Source organism: Oncorhynchus mykiss, chromosome 23 (genome assembly GCF_057628025.1).
Source record: "Oncorhynchus mykiss isolate SJ-2025 chromosome 23, ASM5762802v1, whole genome shotgun sequence".
Taxonomy (NCBI): domain Eukaryota; kingdom Metazoa; phylum Chordata; class Actinopteri; order Salmoniformes; family Salmonidae; genus Oncorhynchus; species Oncorhynchus mykiss.
In genome coordinates, this window is record NC_143044.1 from 23,990,587 (window position 1) to 24,006,221 (window position 15,635).

The following is a 15,635-nucleotide window of genomic DNA, read 5'->3' on the forward strand; positions in this document are numbered from 1 at the left end:
TCTGTTGTTCTGCCCCTGAACAAGGCAGTTAACCCACTGTTCCTAGGCGGTCATTGTAAATAAGAATTTGTTCTTAATTGACTTGCCTAGTTAAATAAAGGTGAAATAAAATAAAACCAAGAGCTCTGCACTAACTATTGTCTGAAAATTTAAATTTCAAACATTTAATGATTTTCAAGAAGAATCTTCAGTCCTGTTGTTTTTAAATCACTTATATGGCAAACCGGGTTATCAGCCAGCTCTATCAGAAATCAAATCCCCTTTCTGACAAAATAAGTCACCAAAGGCCGTGTATCAGAGTACAGATGAGAGAATAGATTTTGGTCATCCAGTCTGCCTGGGTGACCCCTGGGAGGGGGGCCAGGTTTTATACCAGAGAGTAGTTTAGGTTAGACTGCAGAAAAAGTACAAAAAAGGTACAGAAAGCTGTTTGGACCAAAAAATATTCTTGGAGAAAGAGGTTCCATTTGAGAAATGACGCCTGAATAGTTGTGTGAAGGAACAAGGGTCTGGAAAGTGTAGTTTAGACAATGTGAATGAAAAGAGCTCTCACTAGGACAAAGGTATGTGTACTTTGTGTTAGAATGATCAGAGCAGGAGTCTCTCTTTTTAGTACCATTACCTCACTGACACAATGAAGTCAATTCAGAGTTCATTTAAAAAGTGCATTTAGGGCTTACACACTTTACAAGATTAAAAGAAGTGGAACCAAATAATGAATGGGACAATCACTTCTTACATAGAGAGCTTACAGTATAGAGGCGTGATCACACCTATGATGATGGCTCTTATGATACTGTCTCTATGCCCCCTACTGCACCCAGTAATCACATCCACTAGAAATAGATGGGTTCATACTGAGCCCAGGGCCCATATCCACAAAGCATCTTAGAGTAGGAGTGTTGGATCTAGGATCAGTTTCGCCTTTTATATCATAATGAATAAGATTAAATGGACAGGTTGGGATCTGATCCAGCACTCCTACTCTGAGATGACTCTGACTCTGTCCTAAATGACAACTTATTTCCTTTATAGTGCACTACTTTTGACCTGGGCCTATAGAATGGTTCCTTTTCTCTGCCGGTGAGAGACAATGTTATTGTATGAATGGTATAGTTACCTGCTTGTGATGCACTTTGTGACACAGGAAGAGGGGAAGAGGGAGAGTGGGGGGAGGGAAGGGTGCAGGTAGAGTCCTAGGGAAGGGGCTACTGATGGAGAATAGGGTCAACTCTAATATCATGATGTGGCAAGATCAGACCCACACTACAAGGTTAGAGTCGTGTATTTATGATAGTCATTGGAATACAAACTCCAAAAAGAGGGGTGTGTGAAGGGGAGAGCGCAACCTTTCCGTTGAACACTACTGGGCTATCATCTCCATGTCAGCGGCTGGGCTACACTCTTTGAGAAAGGGTCGAGTTACGCTGAGAATAATCTTGCCTACCAAGCAATTCTACCACCTCAGTTGGCAGAGAATGGGTGTTATGGATGTTGTGGAAGCTTGGATTGGAAAATGAAGAACATCTGGGAATATGGAGCTTCTGCCAGAAGTGAATTGGCGGTGTGTGTGTGGGTGTCGGGTGTGTGTTTGCGTGCTTCTGTTCGTGTCTGTGTATGTGTGTGGTGGTAGGCCAGACCAACTGTCTCAAGTCCATCTCAACAAGTGGAATCAGTGGAAACAGCAGCAGGGTGGGAAACTGTCCTGCAGTACTGTTTGTTGCTGCCAGACCAATTGCGTGTCCCAAATGACACCCTATTGCATTTATAGTGCACTACTTATGACCAGAGCTCTATGGACCCTGGTCAAAAGTAGTGCACTATATAGGAAATAGGGTGTAATTTGGGCCTCAAACCAGAGGTGGTGGTGGTAAGCCAGACCATCTGGTTAGAGAACTATGTATGCTGCAGTGTTTCCAAATGATTATTCTCTAGGTGGAGCACAAAGCAACATCCAGGTCAATAGTAACCAACAGAAGCCAAACTATTTTAGGCAGGAGGGAACATAGCTACATGGCTCCGTGTGTTGTGTGTGTGAACGCATCTAATCGTCATTAGTTTTCATGCTTCGTTAAGGGACTGTGCCATCACATTTTTGGGGAACACATTCAACACAACCTTGTCAGATCGAAAACCCTTATCTTTACATGTAATACTATAAAAATGTTTTTTAAAAGAACGTGAGGATTTTTGACATCTTTGTCCTCACTGATTTGTAGGGACTGAATCAGTCAATCTACTGGGAACTCAATCGAAAGAAAGCCAGTGGTCAATCCAGTGTACCACAGAATGTCAGGGAAGAGGGGGTTATTCTTGGGTTGATATAGTAGATAACTCACCTTGTATAAAGACCCTCTTCCACATGATCCTGCCAACATGGTTTCCCCCAAGGAAGATGAGGTTGGACAGAATGAGCATGGCTGTGGAGAAGGCTGAGATGAGAGCCAAACATCGCCTCCTCATGGCTGGGGAGATACAGCGCTCCTAGAGATGGGAGGAGCAATGCAGTCACTATCATAACAGTTACAGTAGCACACAGAGGAAGTAGCAACAAAAGTTAATGACATACAGAGGGAGGGGCAACATACAAGTTAGAGTAACATACAGAAAGAGGGGCAACCAACACAGTGGAGAAGGCCTCCGGGGAGAGACAGCGCTCCAACAGAGGGAGGGGCAACCAACACAGTGGAGAAGGCCTCCGGGGAGAGACAGCGCTCCAACAGAGGGAGGGGCAACCAACACAGTGGAGAAGGCCTCCGGGGAGAGACAGCGCTCCTACAGAGGGAGGGGCAACCAACACAGTGGAGAAGGCCTCCGGGGAGAGACAGCGCTCCTACAGAGGGAGGGGCAACCAACACAGTGGAGAAGGCCTCTGGGGAGAGACAGCGCTCCTACAGAGGGAGGGGCAACCAACACAGTGGAGAAGGCCTCCGGGGAGAGACAGCGCTCCTACAGAGGGAGGGGCAACCAACACAGTGGAGAAGGCCTCCGGGGAGAGACAGCGCTCCTACAGAGGGAGGGGCAACCAACACAGAGGAGAAGGCCTCCGTGGAGAGACAGCGCTCCTACAGAGGGAGGGGCAACCAACACAGTGGCGAAGGCCTCCGGGGAGAGACAGCGCTCCTACAGAGGGAGGAGCAACATGCTGTCACTACTAGGTATGTGACAACTGGACAATTTGTCTTAATGTTTAAACAACTATTTTCCTCATCGGTTTTCCGTTAACACAATAAGAATATTTTGCAAAATTCTCAGTGCAGATGGTCTACATCACGCTTTCCTCTTTTCACGAGAGTGGCGCGTATAACTTGTTGTTTTTATCCAATTAGAAGCCATCAAACCATCACTAGGCAAGTTAACAGGAGATACAGTATCTAGACTAATCAATGGAAGATGGAATTAAAATTACTAAAAGTTCAAATGAGAAGGACAGGCTTCAACACCAATACACAACAGTTAGGCTGATCGGAGTTGTTGTTAACTAGCATCTCCTGGCTTGATGCAGTCAAGACCAAGACAGGTACTATGTAATCAGATGAGATGATAAATAACTAGCAATAAGTTAGCCTACCAGCATGAGTCGACTTGGTTTCTATCTCCCCTCCCTGCTTCCCTCGTCACTCAGACGCACACTGCATGGTCCCTTTCTCACTCTGTTTGTTGTTGCACATTACAGCTCCAGTTTATAAACTAGCTTATTTTCTCCTACTAACGTTAAAGCATTGTTGCGTTAAGTACTTGCAATTTTTCCCCTTTATGACGATGACTGGGAGCTGTTAGTGGTAGTTTTGTGATATCGACATTGTGTTTTTTTACGATCGCAATTCACACACCTAGTCACTACCACAACAGTTACAGAGGGAGGAGCAACAAGATGTCACTACCATACCAGTTAAAGAGGGAGGAGCAACAAGATGTCACTACCATACCAGTTACAGAGGGAGGAGCAACAAGATGTCACTACCATACCAGTTAGAGGGAGGAGCAACAAGATGTCACTACCACAACAGTTACAGAGGGAGGAGCAACAAGATGTCACTACCATACCAGTTAAAGAGGGAGGAGCAACAAGATGTCACTACCATACCAGTTACAGAGGAAGCAACAACCTGCTATCATACCTGAACTAGAGAGTTCAATTAAAAAGCATCTGGTCCTTCTGTACTAGCCTAAAATAAAGTCTCATTCACACATGCTGAGAAGGGGAAGCTGTTTATGGTTCATGACACATTTTTCAGTATTACTGTAGCTATCCGAGATGATTCCCTTAATTTCTGGTGACAGAGGTGAGGGAGCTAAACAAATAGCTGTTTGGGGAGAGAAATAGGAACAGGGCAGAGAGGAGGGAGGTGGGGCAGTGGAAGAGGGAGAATACGAGACTTAGGGAAATCAGCAGAAGCATCCCTACTTCCCATCATCAATCATCCCATCACTGTCATAAAGCACACAGTCAGGCAGGCAGACACACTCTCACTCTCACACTCTCTCACTCTCACTCTCACTCTCAGCTGTGTTCCATCCTGCCTAAAAGAGCTTGGCTTCTGTTGGTTTCAATTGAACTGAATGTTGCTTTGCGCTCCACCTAGAAGAGACTAATCTAGTGGAAACACTGCAGCACACTGCAGGAGACACACAGGCAGCCTGGTCTGATGGAGTGGACTCGGAGGCTCGCGGGTGGAAGGAGTAGAGGGGTGTAAACTGAAACTACGATAAACTACATCTCTCAGTGGAGAATGACAATAATGTGGAATGTGTGTAGTGAGAAGTGTAATAGAAAGATATGGGCGTTGGACCCCATTTCCCTCCTTTAGGGAACAGTAGTTATAGCCGTAACATTATGTTCCCTTTCAGTCAGTCAACTTCAATGCATCAAACTATGGGGAAATATAGTCACGCCCCAAGCCGACCCCAACGAATGCTAAAAGAAAATGGCCCCTGGCAGACCACCCAGACCTGACCCTGCCAGATGCAGAAGTCTGGGTGTTACGTACACGGTGTGCTGCCTGGAGACTTTCCAATGTCCCAGCAGTAAGCACACTGTGGGCTACACTGGGAGCAGTGACATCCAAGCGATAAAACCTTACAAAACCATGTGGGTCTTCCGAGTGGGACAGCGGTCTAAGGCACTACATCAAAGTACTAGCTGCGTCACTACAGATCCTGGTTTGATCCCAGGTTGTGTCGCAGCCGGCCGCGACCGGGAGATCCATGAGGCGGGGCACAATTGGCCCAGCGTCGTCCGGGTTAGGGGAGGGTTTGGCTGACACGGTGCAGTGCGCCGGCAACATATTGGTGGGGCTGGCTTCTGGGTTAAGCAAGCATTGTGTCAAGAAGCATTGCGGCTTGGCGGGGTCATGTTTCGGAGGATACACAGCTCTCGACCTTTGCCTCTCCCGAGTCCATACGGGAGTTGCAGCGATTTGACAAGACTAACTACCAATTGGATATCACAAAATTGGGGGTAAAACATTTATACAGTGCCTTGCGAAAGTATTCGGTCCCCTTGAACTTTGCAACCTTTTGCCACATTTCAGGCTTCAAACATAAAGATATAAAACTGTATTTTTTTGTGAAGAATCAACAACAAGTGGGACACAATCATGAAGTGGAACGACATTTATTGGATATTTCAAACTTTTTTAACAAATCAACAACTGAAAAGTTGGGCGTGCAAAATTATTCAGCCCCTTTCCTTTCAGTGCAGCAAACTCTCTCCAGAAGTTCAGTGAGGATCTCTGAATGATCCAATGTTGACCTAAATGACTAATGATGATAAATACAATCCACTTGTGTGTAATCAAGTCTCCGTATAAATGCACCTGCACTGTGATAGTCTCAGAGGTCCGTTAAAAGCGCAGAGAGCATCATGAAGAACAAGGAACACACCAGGCAGGTCCGAGATACTGTTGTGAAGAAGTTTAAAGCCGGATTTGGATACAAAAAGATTTCTCAAGCTTTAAACATCCCAAGGAGCACTGTGCAAGCGATAATATTGAAATGGAAGGAGTATCAGACCACTGCAAATCTACCAAGACCTGGCCGTCCCTCTAAACTTTCAGCTCATACAAGGAGAAGACTGATAAGAGATGCAGCCAAGAGGCATCACTCTGGATGAACTGCAGAGATCTACAGCTGAGGTGGGAGACTCTGTCCATAGGACAACAAATCTGCACAAATCTGACCTTTATGGAAGAGTGGCAAGAAGAAAGCCATTTCTTAAAGATATCCATAAAAAGTGTTGTTTAAAGTTTGCCACAAGCCACCTGGGAGACACACCAAACATGTGGAAGAAGGTGCTCTGCTCAGATGAAACCAAAATTGAACTTTTTAGCAACAATGCAAAACGTTATGTTTGGCGTAAAAGCAACACAGCTGAACACACCATCCCCACTGTCAAACATGATGGTGGCAGCATCATGGTTTGGGCCTGCTTTTCTTCAGCAGGGACAGGGAAGATGGTTAAAATTGATGGGAAGATGGATGGAGCCAAATACAGGACCATTCTGGAAGAAAACCTGATGGAGTCTGCAAAAGACCTGAGACTGGGACGGAGATTTGTCTTCCAACAAGACAATGATCCAAAACATAAAGCAAAATCTACAATGGAATGGTTCACAAATAAACATATCCAGGTGTTAGAATGGCCAAGTCAAAGTCCAGACCTGAATCCAATCGAGAATCTGTGGAAAGAACTGAAAACTGCTGTTCACAAATGCTCTCCATCCAACCTCACTGAGCTCGAGCTGTTTTGCAAGGAGGAATGGGAAAAAATGTCATTCTCTCGATGTGCAAAACTGATAGAGACATACCCCAAGTGACTTACAGCTGTAATCGCAGCAAAAGGTGGCGCTACAAAGTATTAACTTAAGGGGGCTGAATAATTTTGCACGCCCAATTTTTCAGTTTTTGATTTGTTAAAAAAGTTTGAAATATCCAATAAATGTCGTTCCACTTCATGATTGTGTCCCACTTGTTGTTGATTCTTCACAAAAAAATACAGTTTTATATCTTTATGTTTGAAGCCTGAAATGTGGCAAAAGGTCGCAAAGTTCAAGGGGGCCGAATACTTTCACAAGGCACTGTATATGTATGGAAAAAATTGTGGCGATGACCAACTTGCCGCAGCACAAATATATCCTATAGTCAACCCTTTAAACAACGCCCAAGACGCTGCCAGACCCCTGGTGGAGTGGGTGCGTACACCGCTAGGTCACCCTTGCCCCTTGCTGCTATAGGTCATGGGGAGAGCCGCTGCTTAGGGGGCGTCCTGCCGTGAGCTGGATCAGCAAAACAGACAAAAAGCCGGTCACAACCAGATATCCCGGGTCCATTCAATGTATGTGCTTAAAGCTCGCAATGGACACAGGGCATGTAAGCTCTGTTGCTCTCTAGAAGCAAAAGGAGGCAAAAAGGAAAATAGCTCAAAAGCTAAGGATCTGTATGACATTGCCATGAATTTCGGGGCAAAGGCCGCAATGTCACCTCAGAGTTGCCCGGGGGAACTGAGTGCCGGATAACGTGTGAAGGTCCCCAAAATGTTTAGCCAAGGCCAAAGCCATGAGTAGGGAGGTTTTGTAAGAGAGGATCTTCAGATCCATTGACTCCAGATGCCTCTAAAACCAGCACCAAGTACCATGTGGGCGCAATAGGTTTAGAGACTGGTCTGAGACAACGTACACCTTACAGGAACCGCACAACCAGGGAGTGGGCCCCTTGTTAGGCTCCATCAATTCCCACAAACCCCCCCTAGATAGCCATGTACTTTTAACGGGGGAAATTCCCGCCCCTGCTCAAAAAGCTCCTGTAGGAACATAAGGATGTCCTTCACAGACGATGTCCCTCACAGAGCACTGAAAAATAACAAGTCCTTTATCTTGACACCAGAACTCAAACTCTTGCCATATACAGTGCCTTCGGAAAATATTCAGACCCCTCCACTTTTTTCACATTTTGTTACGTTACAGCCCTATTCTAAAATGTATTAAATAAAACAATTCCTCAGCCATCTTCACACAATAACCCATAATGACAAAGCGAAAACAGGTTTTTACATTTATAAAATTAAAACAGAAATACCTTATTTACAAGTATTTAGTCCCTTTGCTATGAGACTCGAAATTGATCAAAATTGATCTTGTTTCCATTGATTATCCTTGAGATGTTTCTCCAACTTGATTGCAGTCCACCTGTAGAAAATTCAATTGACTGGACATGATGATTTGGAAAGGCACACACCAGTCTCTATAAGGTCCTACAGTTTACAGTGTCAAAGCAAAAACCAAGCCATGAGGTCGAAGGAATTGTCCGTAGAGTTCTGAGACAGGATTGTGTTGAGGCACCGATCTGGGGAAGGGTTCAAAAACATTTCTGCAGCATTGAAGACCCCCAAGAACACAATGGCCTCCATCATTCTGGATGGAACCACCAAGACTCTTCCTAGAGCTGGCCACTTGGCCAAACTGAGCAATCGGGGGAGAAAGGCCTTGGTCAGAGAGGTGACCAAGAACCCAATGGTCACTGACAGAGCTCCAGAGTTCCTCTGTGGAGATAGGAGACCCTTACAGAAGGACAGCCATCTCTGTAGCACTCCACCAATCAGGCCTTTATGGTAGAGTTGCAAGACGGAAGCCACTCCTTAGGTGGCACCATCATGCTGTGGGGATGTTTTCAGTGGCAGGGACTGGGAGACTAGTCAGGGTCGAGGGAAAGATGAACGGAGCAAAGTACAGAGATATCCATTATGAAAACCTACTCCAGAGTGCTCAGGACCTCAGAATGGAGCTGAAGGTTCACCTACCAACAGGGCAGCGACCCTAAGCACACAGCCAAGACAATGCAGGAGTGGCTTCAGGAAAACTCTCGGAATGTCATTGAGTGGCCCAGCCAGAGCCCGGACTTGAACCCGATCAAACATCTTTGCAGAGACCTGAAAATATCTGTGCAGCAACGCTCATTATCTAACCTGACGGAGCTGCAGAGAAGAATGGGAGAAACTCCCAAATACAGGTGTGCCAAGCTTGTAGCGTTATACCCAAGAAGAATGGAGGCTGTAATCGCTGCCAAAGGCGCTTCAACAAAGTACTGAGTAAAGGGTCTGAATACTTATGTAAATGTGTTATTTCAGTTGTTTTTTTTATCAATTAGCAAACATTTCTAAAAACCTGTCTTTGCTTTGTCATTATGGGGTATTGTGTGTCGATTGCTGAGGGAAAACAACAATTTAATACATTTTAGAATAACTTAACAAAATGTGGAAACAGTAATGGTGTCTGAATACTTTCCGAAGGCACTGTAGGTCTAGAATGGGAAGCAAAGCCCCGTCCCATCCCTTTTCGGAACCAGGAAATATTCGACAAAGGAACCACTCGGATTGCCTGCTTCTGGAGATGAGGCAATATTTCCTCAAAACGGGCACAGAGGCCTCTGGAACAGTCAATATGATGCTGCAGAAGCGTGGAGGACACAATAAATTGTACCCTGTACCCTGATGGAACCCTGATGTGGACTGGGAAATATTGTTTCTTCTTCCATTTCCACCATTCTTGACAACCGTGTGTCTGAACATCAAGAAGGGACACTTTTCATCGAACTCACATGTGGGAGACAACACTTTTGACATCTTCGAACACTGTGGAACTCCTGATTTTGCCTAAAGCCTGGCCCACTCTCGGTACAAGGGCTTCGGTGATCAGTGAAAACCCCGATAGGCAGTACCACCTGGGGGTACTGTTGTCACAATGAGCCTCACTCAGTTAAGGCGGTAAGATGCGATACGGTAACTAGCTGGCACCCAGCACTGAACCGCAACATTAAAAATAGACCCAGGGGGAAAAAATTATCATGAAGGTTACCCTACCGACCAGTCATAGGTACTGGCCACAAAGCGCCTTGTAGCCTAGCTGGGAATGGGACAGACAGCTCTGAAAAACAAACCCCTTCTGTGCTAACAGACATGGGCGATTCATAATTGAATCCAATTCTCCCAGGAATGAAAAGCGGTGAGCTGGAGAAAGACAGCTCATTTCAGAGTTCATATGAACCACAGAGACTGTGTGTTGGATAATAGCATGGTCATGTCCAACCCTGCTTGAGTCCCCAACCAACCACCACATTATAACCATGGAATGCAGGGTTCCAGAGGGGAATTAAACATGGACAAGCTTCCAACACACATTGCGCTTCCATGAGACTGTATAGACTGCATGAAGCCCAGCCCCCTTATGGGCACAGAGGGCTCCAGCAATGGCTGACAAAGTACCCCATTTTCCGTAAACAAAACGCGGGGGCACCGTCGTCACAGCAATGTTTTTGTTGAGTTGTGCAGCTGCTCAGGGAAAAAAAACACAATCCTCACCCTCTCTATTCCCTCCAACTCCAGGAATTGAAGAGAGGCAAGCAGGGCCTAACCAAGGCAGACACAAGCAGTGGGGGGGATACCTCTCTCAGAGAAGCCTACCGTAACCGTTGACAGAGCACAACACAGGAACCAGGGGACATTAGACCAGACCAATGACCCAAACCATCTCCTCGTCTCACAACATAGACTCAGCCGAGGTACTGGCACCCGGGAGAGGAAGTCACTATCGGAAACACCAAGCCCCCTAAAGAACAGTGCCAGTCGCCCCCTAGTCTCCCAAACTAACAGATTTGAGAGAGGGCAGCCTGAATACGCACCGAGCAGAGACATACAAGACATCCAATGTGAGTATCTTTTAATTAATTGGGGCATGGTTGCAAACCCGAACCCGGCTTGTTAGCTTTCATTGTTTTGGTATAACAACCACACAAACTTCAGCCCACAAAGGCCAGGGGGCGGCCATGCTCTACCACTAAGGGACAGTTTATTTGGTGCAACGTAAGACAGTCTTGTGTTCACATTGTTTGTTATAGTAGCGTGAATCATTTTGGTTCACACAGGGGTGAAGGGAATAATTTAATGAATTAATCCGAGCCTCACGCCAATCACCTGTGTAAGGCAGGGCTTCCAGAGAGGCGCAGATTTCATTGGCTTTGTCAGGCGTGATTGTAGATCCTTTAACTGAAGTCGCTAATGTGTGACTCCCCCATAGTATGTTGTACTGAAGTTGACTGACAAAGAGAACCGATAAGTAGTTGCCATATGTAAGTGTCAATTTGTTAATAACTGAACAGAGGAGTTTGCTCATCTCCTAAATTGCCTTCTCCAGTGTAGGATGCTCAGATGTATCCTGCCATGGAAGAGTTTTGAAATCCACCACACCCCCTTTGAAAGAGCTGTTTGGAATGATAAAAGCTACTTAGCTTTTGTCTAGCAAAACTAGCCAAGTTCTTTTTACCACTTTACACATGTATTTTGGGATTCAAACTCTGTAAGCCTCATTTGCCTGAGGACATGCTAGAGGAGTCTCCTTTCATACAAGTGTATTTATTTTCACGTTCTCTCATCGATTACCTTGAACCTTTTTCAAAAGAGGACATGAGGATTCAAGGTTCTCCCAGAGCGAAAGCAAAAGAGAGAGGCAGAGATGGAGTGAAAGAAAGAAGGGAGAGGGTCCAGGCCTCAGCTTCCCTGCCCTTCCAGTGTGATGAAGAGTCAGCCAACAGACCCAGGCTCGACTAAGCACGTTTTGTGTGTGTGTGGGTTGAGCTGATAAGTCCTCCCACATCGTTTTTATGGCTTTGCTGTAAATCAGTCAACTTAGAGCAGTTTGTTTAAACATACTGTATACAGACAGACACCAACACAGACAGACACCAACACACACACACACACACACACACACACACACACACACACACACACACACACACACACACACACACACACTATCAACCCTACCCACATGGAAAGACCAGATGCATTTCAAAGAGCCTTAGAGGAACAGTTCGTAATTCAGAAACAAATGTGACATTCATTCATTAATTCAATCAATCATGTGTTCTCACAAACAATAGAGGGGTAGATGAGGGCTACGGTGAGTAAAGACTTCAGTGACTTACAATAGATGGATAGACGAGGGGAGAAGAGATGAGGATGGTCACTCCATTCTCCACCAGCACCCCGACCCAGTTCATCAGAGCCCAGTACTGTAGGTAGTCATGTCCTCCATGCCAGAAACATACAAAGCCAAATGCCAGAGCCGTGGACAGCATCTTCCACAGCAGCCCGTGGTGAGAACCTCCTAATGGGATGTAAATGTACCTGGGACAGGGAGGGCGACAAAGTCAGCAACCACGGGTAGCATGGACTTCAGAAAGACATTATACACAAAACACAGGGCTACCAGGTAACAGAGTACGTGAGTGCAGTTGATCAGGTTGGAAATCCCGCTCTTCACTCAGGGCCCCAGCGCTCCACATCCTTTCCAGCTGCTCCGCTAAAAACAGCTACTCACTCAAAAAATAAATGCCGCTGCAAATTCGCTCCATTCATTAAAATCACTATTTAACCAACATCCATCTACCGTGATAAAAAGTACACAACATGTAAAGTGTTGGTCCCATGTTTCATGAGCTGAAATAAAATATCCCAGAAATGCTCCATATGCACAAAAAGCTTATTTCTTTCAAATGTGTTTACATCCCTGTTAATGAGCATTTCTCCTTTTCCAAGATAATCCATTCACCTGCCAGGTGTGGCATATCAAGAAGCTGTTTAAACAGCATGATCATTACACAGGTGCACCTTGTACTGGGGACCATAAAAGGCCATTCTAAAATGTGCAGTTTCGTCACACAACGCCACAGATGTCTCAAGTTGAGGGAGCGTGCAATTGGCATGCAGACTGCAGGAATGTCCACAAGAGCTGTTGCCAGATAATTGAATGTTCATTTCTCAAAAGAGAAATTTGCCTCACAACCGCAGTCCATGTGTATGGCGTTGTGTGGTCAAGCGGTTTGCTGATGTAAACATTGTGAACACAGTTCCCCATGGTTATGGTATGGGCAGGCATACACTACGGACAACTACCACAATTGCATTTTATCAATGGCAATTTGAATGCACAGAAATACATACTGTGGCGAGATCTTGAGGCCCATTGTGAGGCCAATTTCTTTTAAGGTATCTGTGACCATCAGATGTATATCTGTATTCCCAGTCATGTGAAATCCATAGATTAGGGCCTAATTCATTTAAATTTACTAAAATCTTTGAAATTGTTTCATGTTGCGTTTATATATTTTGTCATTATATTTTTGTGACTACCTGGATCTACCATTTGGTTTTGAAGAATTGAAACCAAACCATAAGATTTGCATGAAAAGTATTTTAATAAACAACAGGAAAAGGGCTAATTATTTCAAATAGGCTACATATCGTATTAAACTGCACATAAACACTCTAAATAGGCCAGGAGCCAGACGGTAGCCAAGAAGGAACGAAAATGAATTATTTAGGCTATATTATTTAAATTACAGAGGCAAGAAAAAGTACAGTTGAAGTCGGAAGTTTACATACACTTAGGTTGGAGTCATTAAAACTAGTTTTTCAAACACTCCATAAATTTCTTGTTAACAAACTATAGTTTTGGCAAGTCGGTTAGGACATCTACTTTGTGCATGACACGTAATTTTTCCAACAATTGTTTACAGATGGATTATTTCACTTATAATTCACTGCAGTGGTTATGGGCGCTGTATTGCAGCGACAGCTGTGCCACCAGAGACCCTGGGTTCGCGCCCAGGCTCTGTCGTAATCGGCCGCGACCGACAGGTCCGTGGGGCGACGCAAAATTGGCCTAGGGTCGTCCTGGTTAGGGAGGGCTTGGCCGGTAGGGATATCCTTGTCTCATCGCGCACCAGCAAGTCAACAATTCTTAATCTTAGGTCCTCTAAGATCTCTTTTGTTCGAGGCGTGGATCACATCAGGCAATGCTTCTTATGAATAGCAAACTCACATTTTGTGAGTGTTTTTTATAGGGCAACGCAGCTCTAATCAACATCTCCAATCTCATCTCATTGATTTGACTCCAAGTCATTAGCCTAGGGGTTCACATACTTTTCACAACCTACACTGTGAATGTTTAAATGATGTATTCAATATAGACAAGAAAAATACAATAATTTGTGTGTTAATAGTTCAAGCACACTATATTTGTCTAATGTTGTGACTTAGATGAATATCAGATCAAATTTGATGACCAATTTATGTAGAAATCCAGGTAATTCCAAAGGGTTCACATACTTTTTCTTGCCACTGTATGTCAAGGCTATAGCCTCCAAATCAAATACATTGTGATGCATTTGCGACACACTAGGCTGGCAGGGACATCAAGTGCTCAGCATTTAAACAACATCCCGTTGAATCAAATCATAGTCTAAAGATTGCACATAGGCTGTGACTTACTAAGAATTCATTACAAATTTTAAAAAGAAAAGCCTTATTAGGATCCATCTACATTTTTTTAAACATGAGTTTGGCCAGAGTCTGTGGCTTCAGGCTCATAAGATGGTGGCCTGGAGAGCAGGCCAGCTGCGCAGAATACCCAAAGCGGAAAGCTCCCTGAAAGAGGTAATATGCCAGGCCTATCGGGCCAATTTTTTAAAATGTATTTTACCTTTATTTGACTAGGCAAGTCAGTTAAGAACAAATTCATTTTTTCAATGATGGCCTAGGAACAGTGGGTTAACTGCCTTGTTCAGGGGCAGGACGACAGATTTGTACCGTGTCAGCTCGGGGAGTCAAACTTGCAACCTGTCGGTTACTCGTCCAATACTCTAACCACTAGGCTACCCTGCCGCGCCCCAAAATCAATGATGGTATGATATTGTATAGATAATATAATTAAAATGAACAAAACTTATAAGATATCAGATTTTTAGTTTATAAATACTTTGCTACAATGACAGACTTAGCTAGCTACCCACCTTCTTTCTTTCTTTTAGCATGTGCACATACTAAGTAACGTTACACCATCATGCTTTCGGGATACCTGTCTTTTCAGATTCCACAATGATTCTTTAGTTGTGGACATGACATCTTGCTCTTGGTCTTCCTCATCTTTGTAAGTCACCTTGATTTTTCACCTGTGTGTTTTATCAGTTTCTTTATGAAAATATTTAGCGAACTTCATGACAGTAGCTAAAGCAAGTGGCTATAGCAGCACACAAGTAGATTACAAATGCATGCTGGGCCGGGCATGCCCTGAGCTCGTGAAGTGAGCGCTACTGGTACGCTATGGAGCGAAATTGGAGCGGGCGAGAAGGCCAAAGCTCCAGCCTTTGGGAAACTCGCTCCTGTCAAATTGGGCACGCTCCACTCCTTGCTTCGCTCCAGCTGTGTTCACATATTTTGACGGGAAATACAATCTAAAAGTTATTTGCGGTTATTGGGCAGGAAAAAAAATAAAAACATGTGGTTGTTTCCTGGTTCCTAATGATGGACTAGATTTAGGGACACGTTTCTGGACATCTCATTTCAAATAGTACAGTACATTGAAATCTGCCATTTCAATGTAAATGCAACATCCACACTCATCAATCTACACTCATCAGCCAAACAGTAAGAACATCTTGTGCATAACGAGACCAGGGATGCAGAGACAATTACACTGTGATGAATGTGTTTCATAAAAACAAAGCCCTACCTCTTTGCCTGCAGAGAGACACCCACTACAATGAATGATAAACCTCTAAATTGGAAAGGAGGGATTTGT

At 44.6% G+C, this 15,635-nt stretch overlaps 1 protein-coding gene across 3 annotated transcripts in view; it reads right to left on the minus strand.

Annotated features, from left to right (window-relative positions):
• The window catches only part of hhat (hedgehog acyltransferase), a 108,088-nt gene that overhangs the window by 40,395 nt on the left and 52,058 nt on the right, over positions 1-15,635 (minus strand). For all 3 annotated transcript variants that reach the window (XM_090217133.1, XM_090217134.1, XM_090217132.1), the window contains 2 exons: positions 11,980-12,181; positions 2,340-2,484 (listed from right to left, as the gene is read on the minus strand). In XM_090217133.1, coding sequence (XP_090073259.1) covers positions 2,340-2,484; positions 11,980-12,181 — 347 coding nt within the window. The remainder of the gene's footprint in view (positions 1-2,339; positions 2,485-11,979; positions 12,182-15,635) is intronic.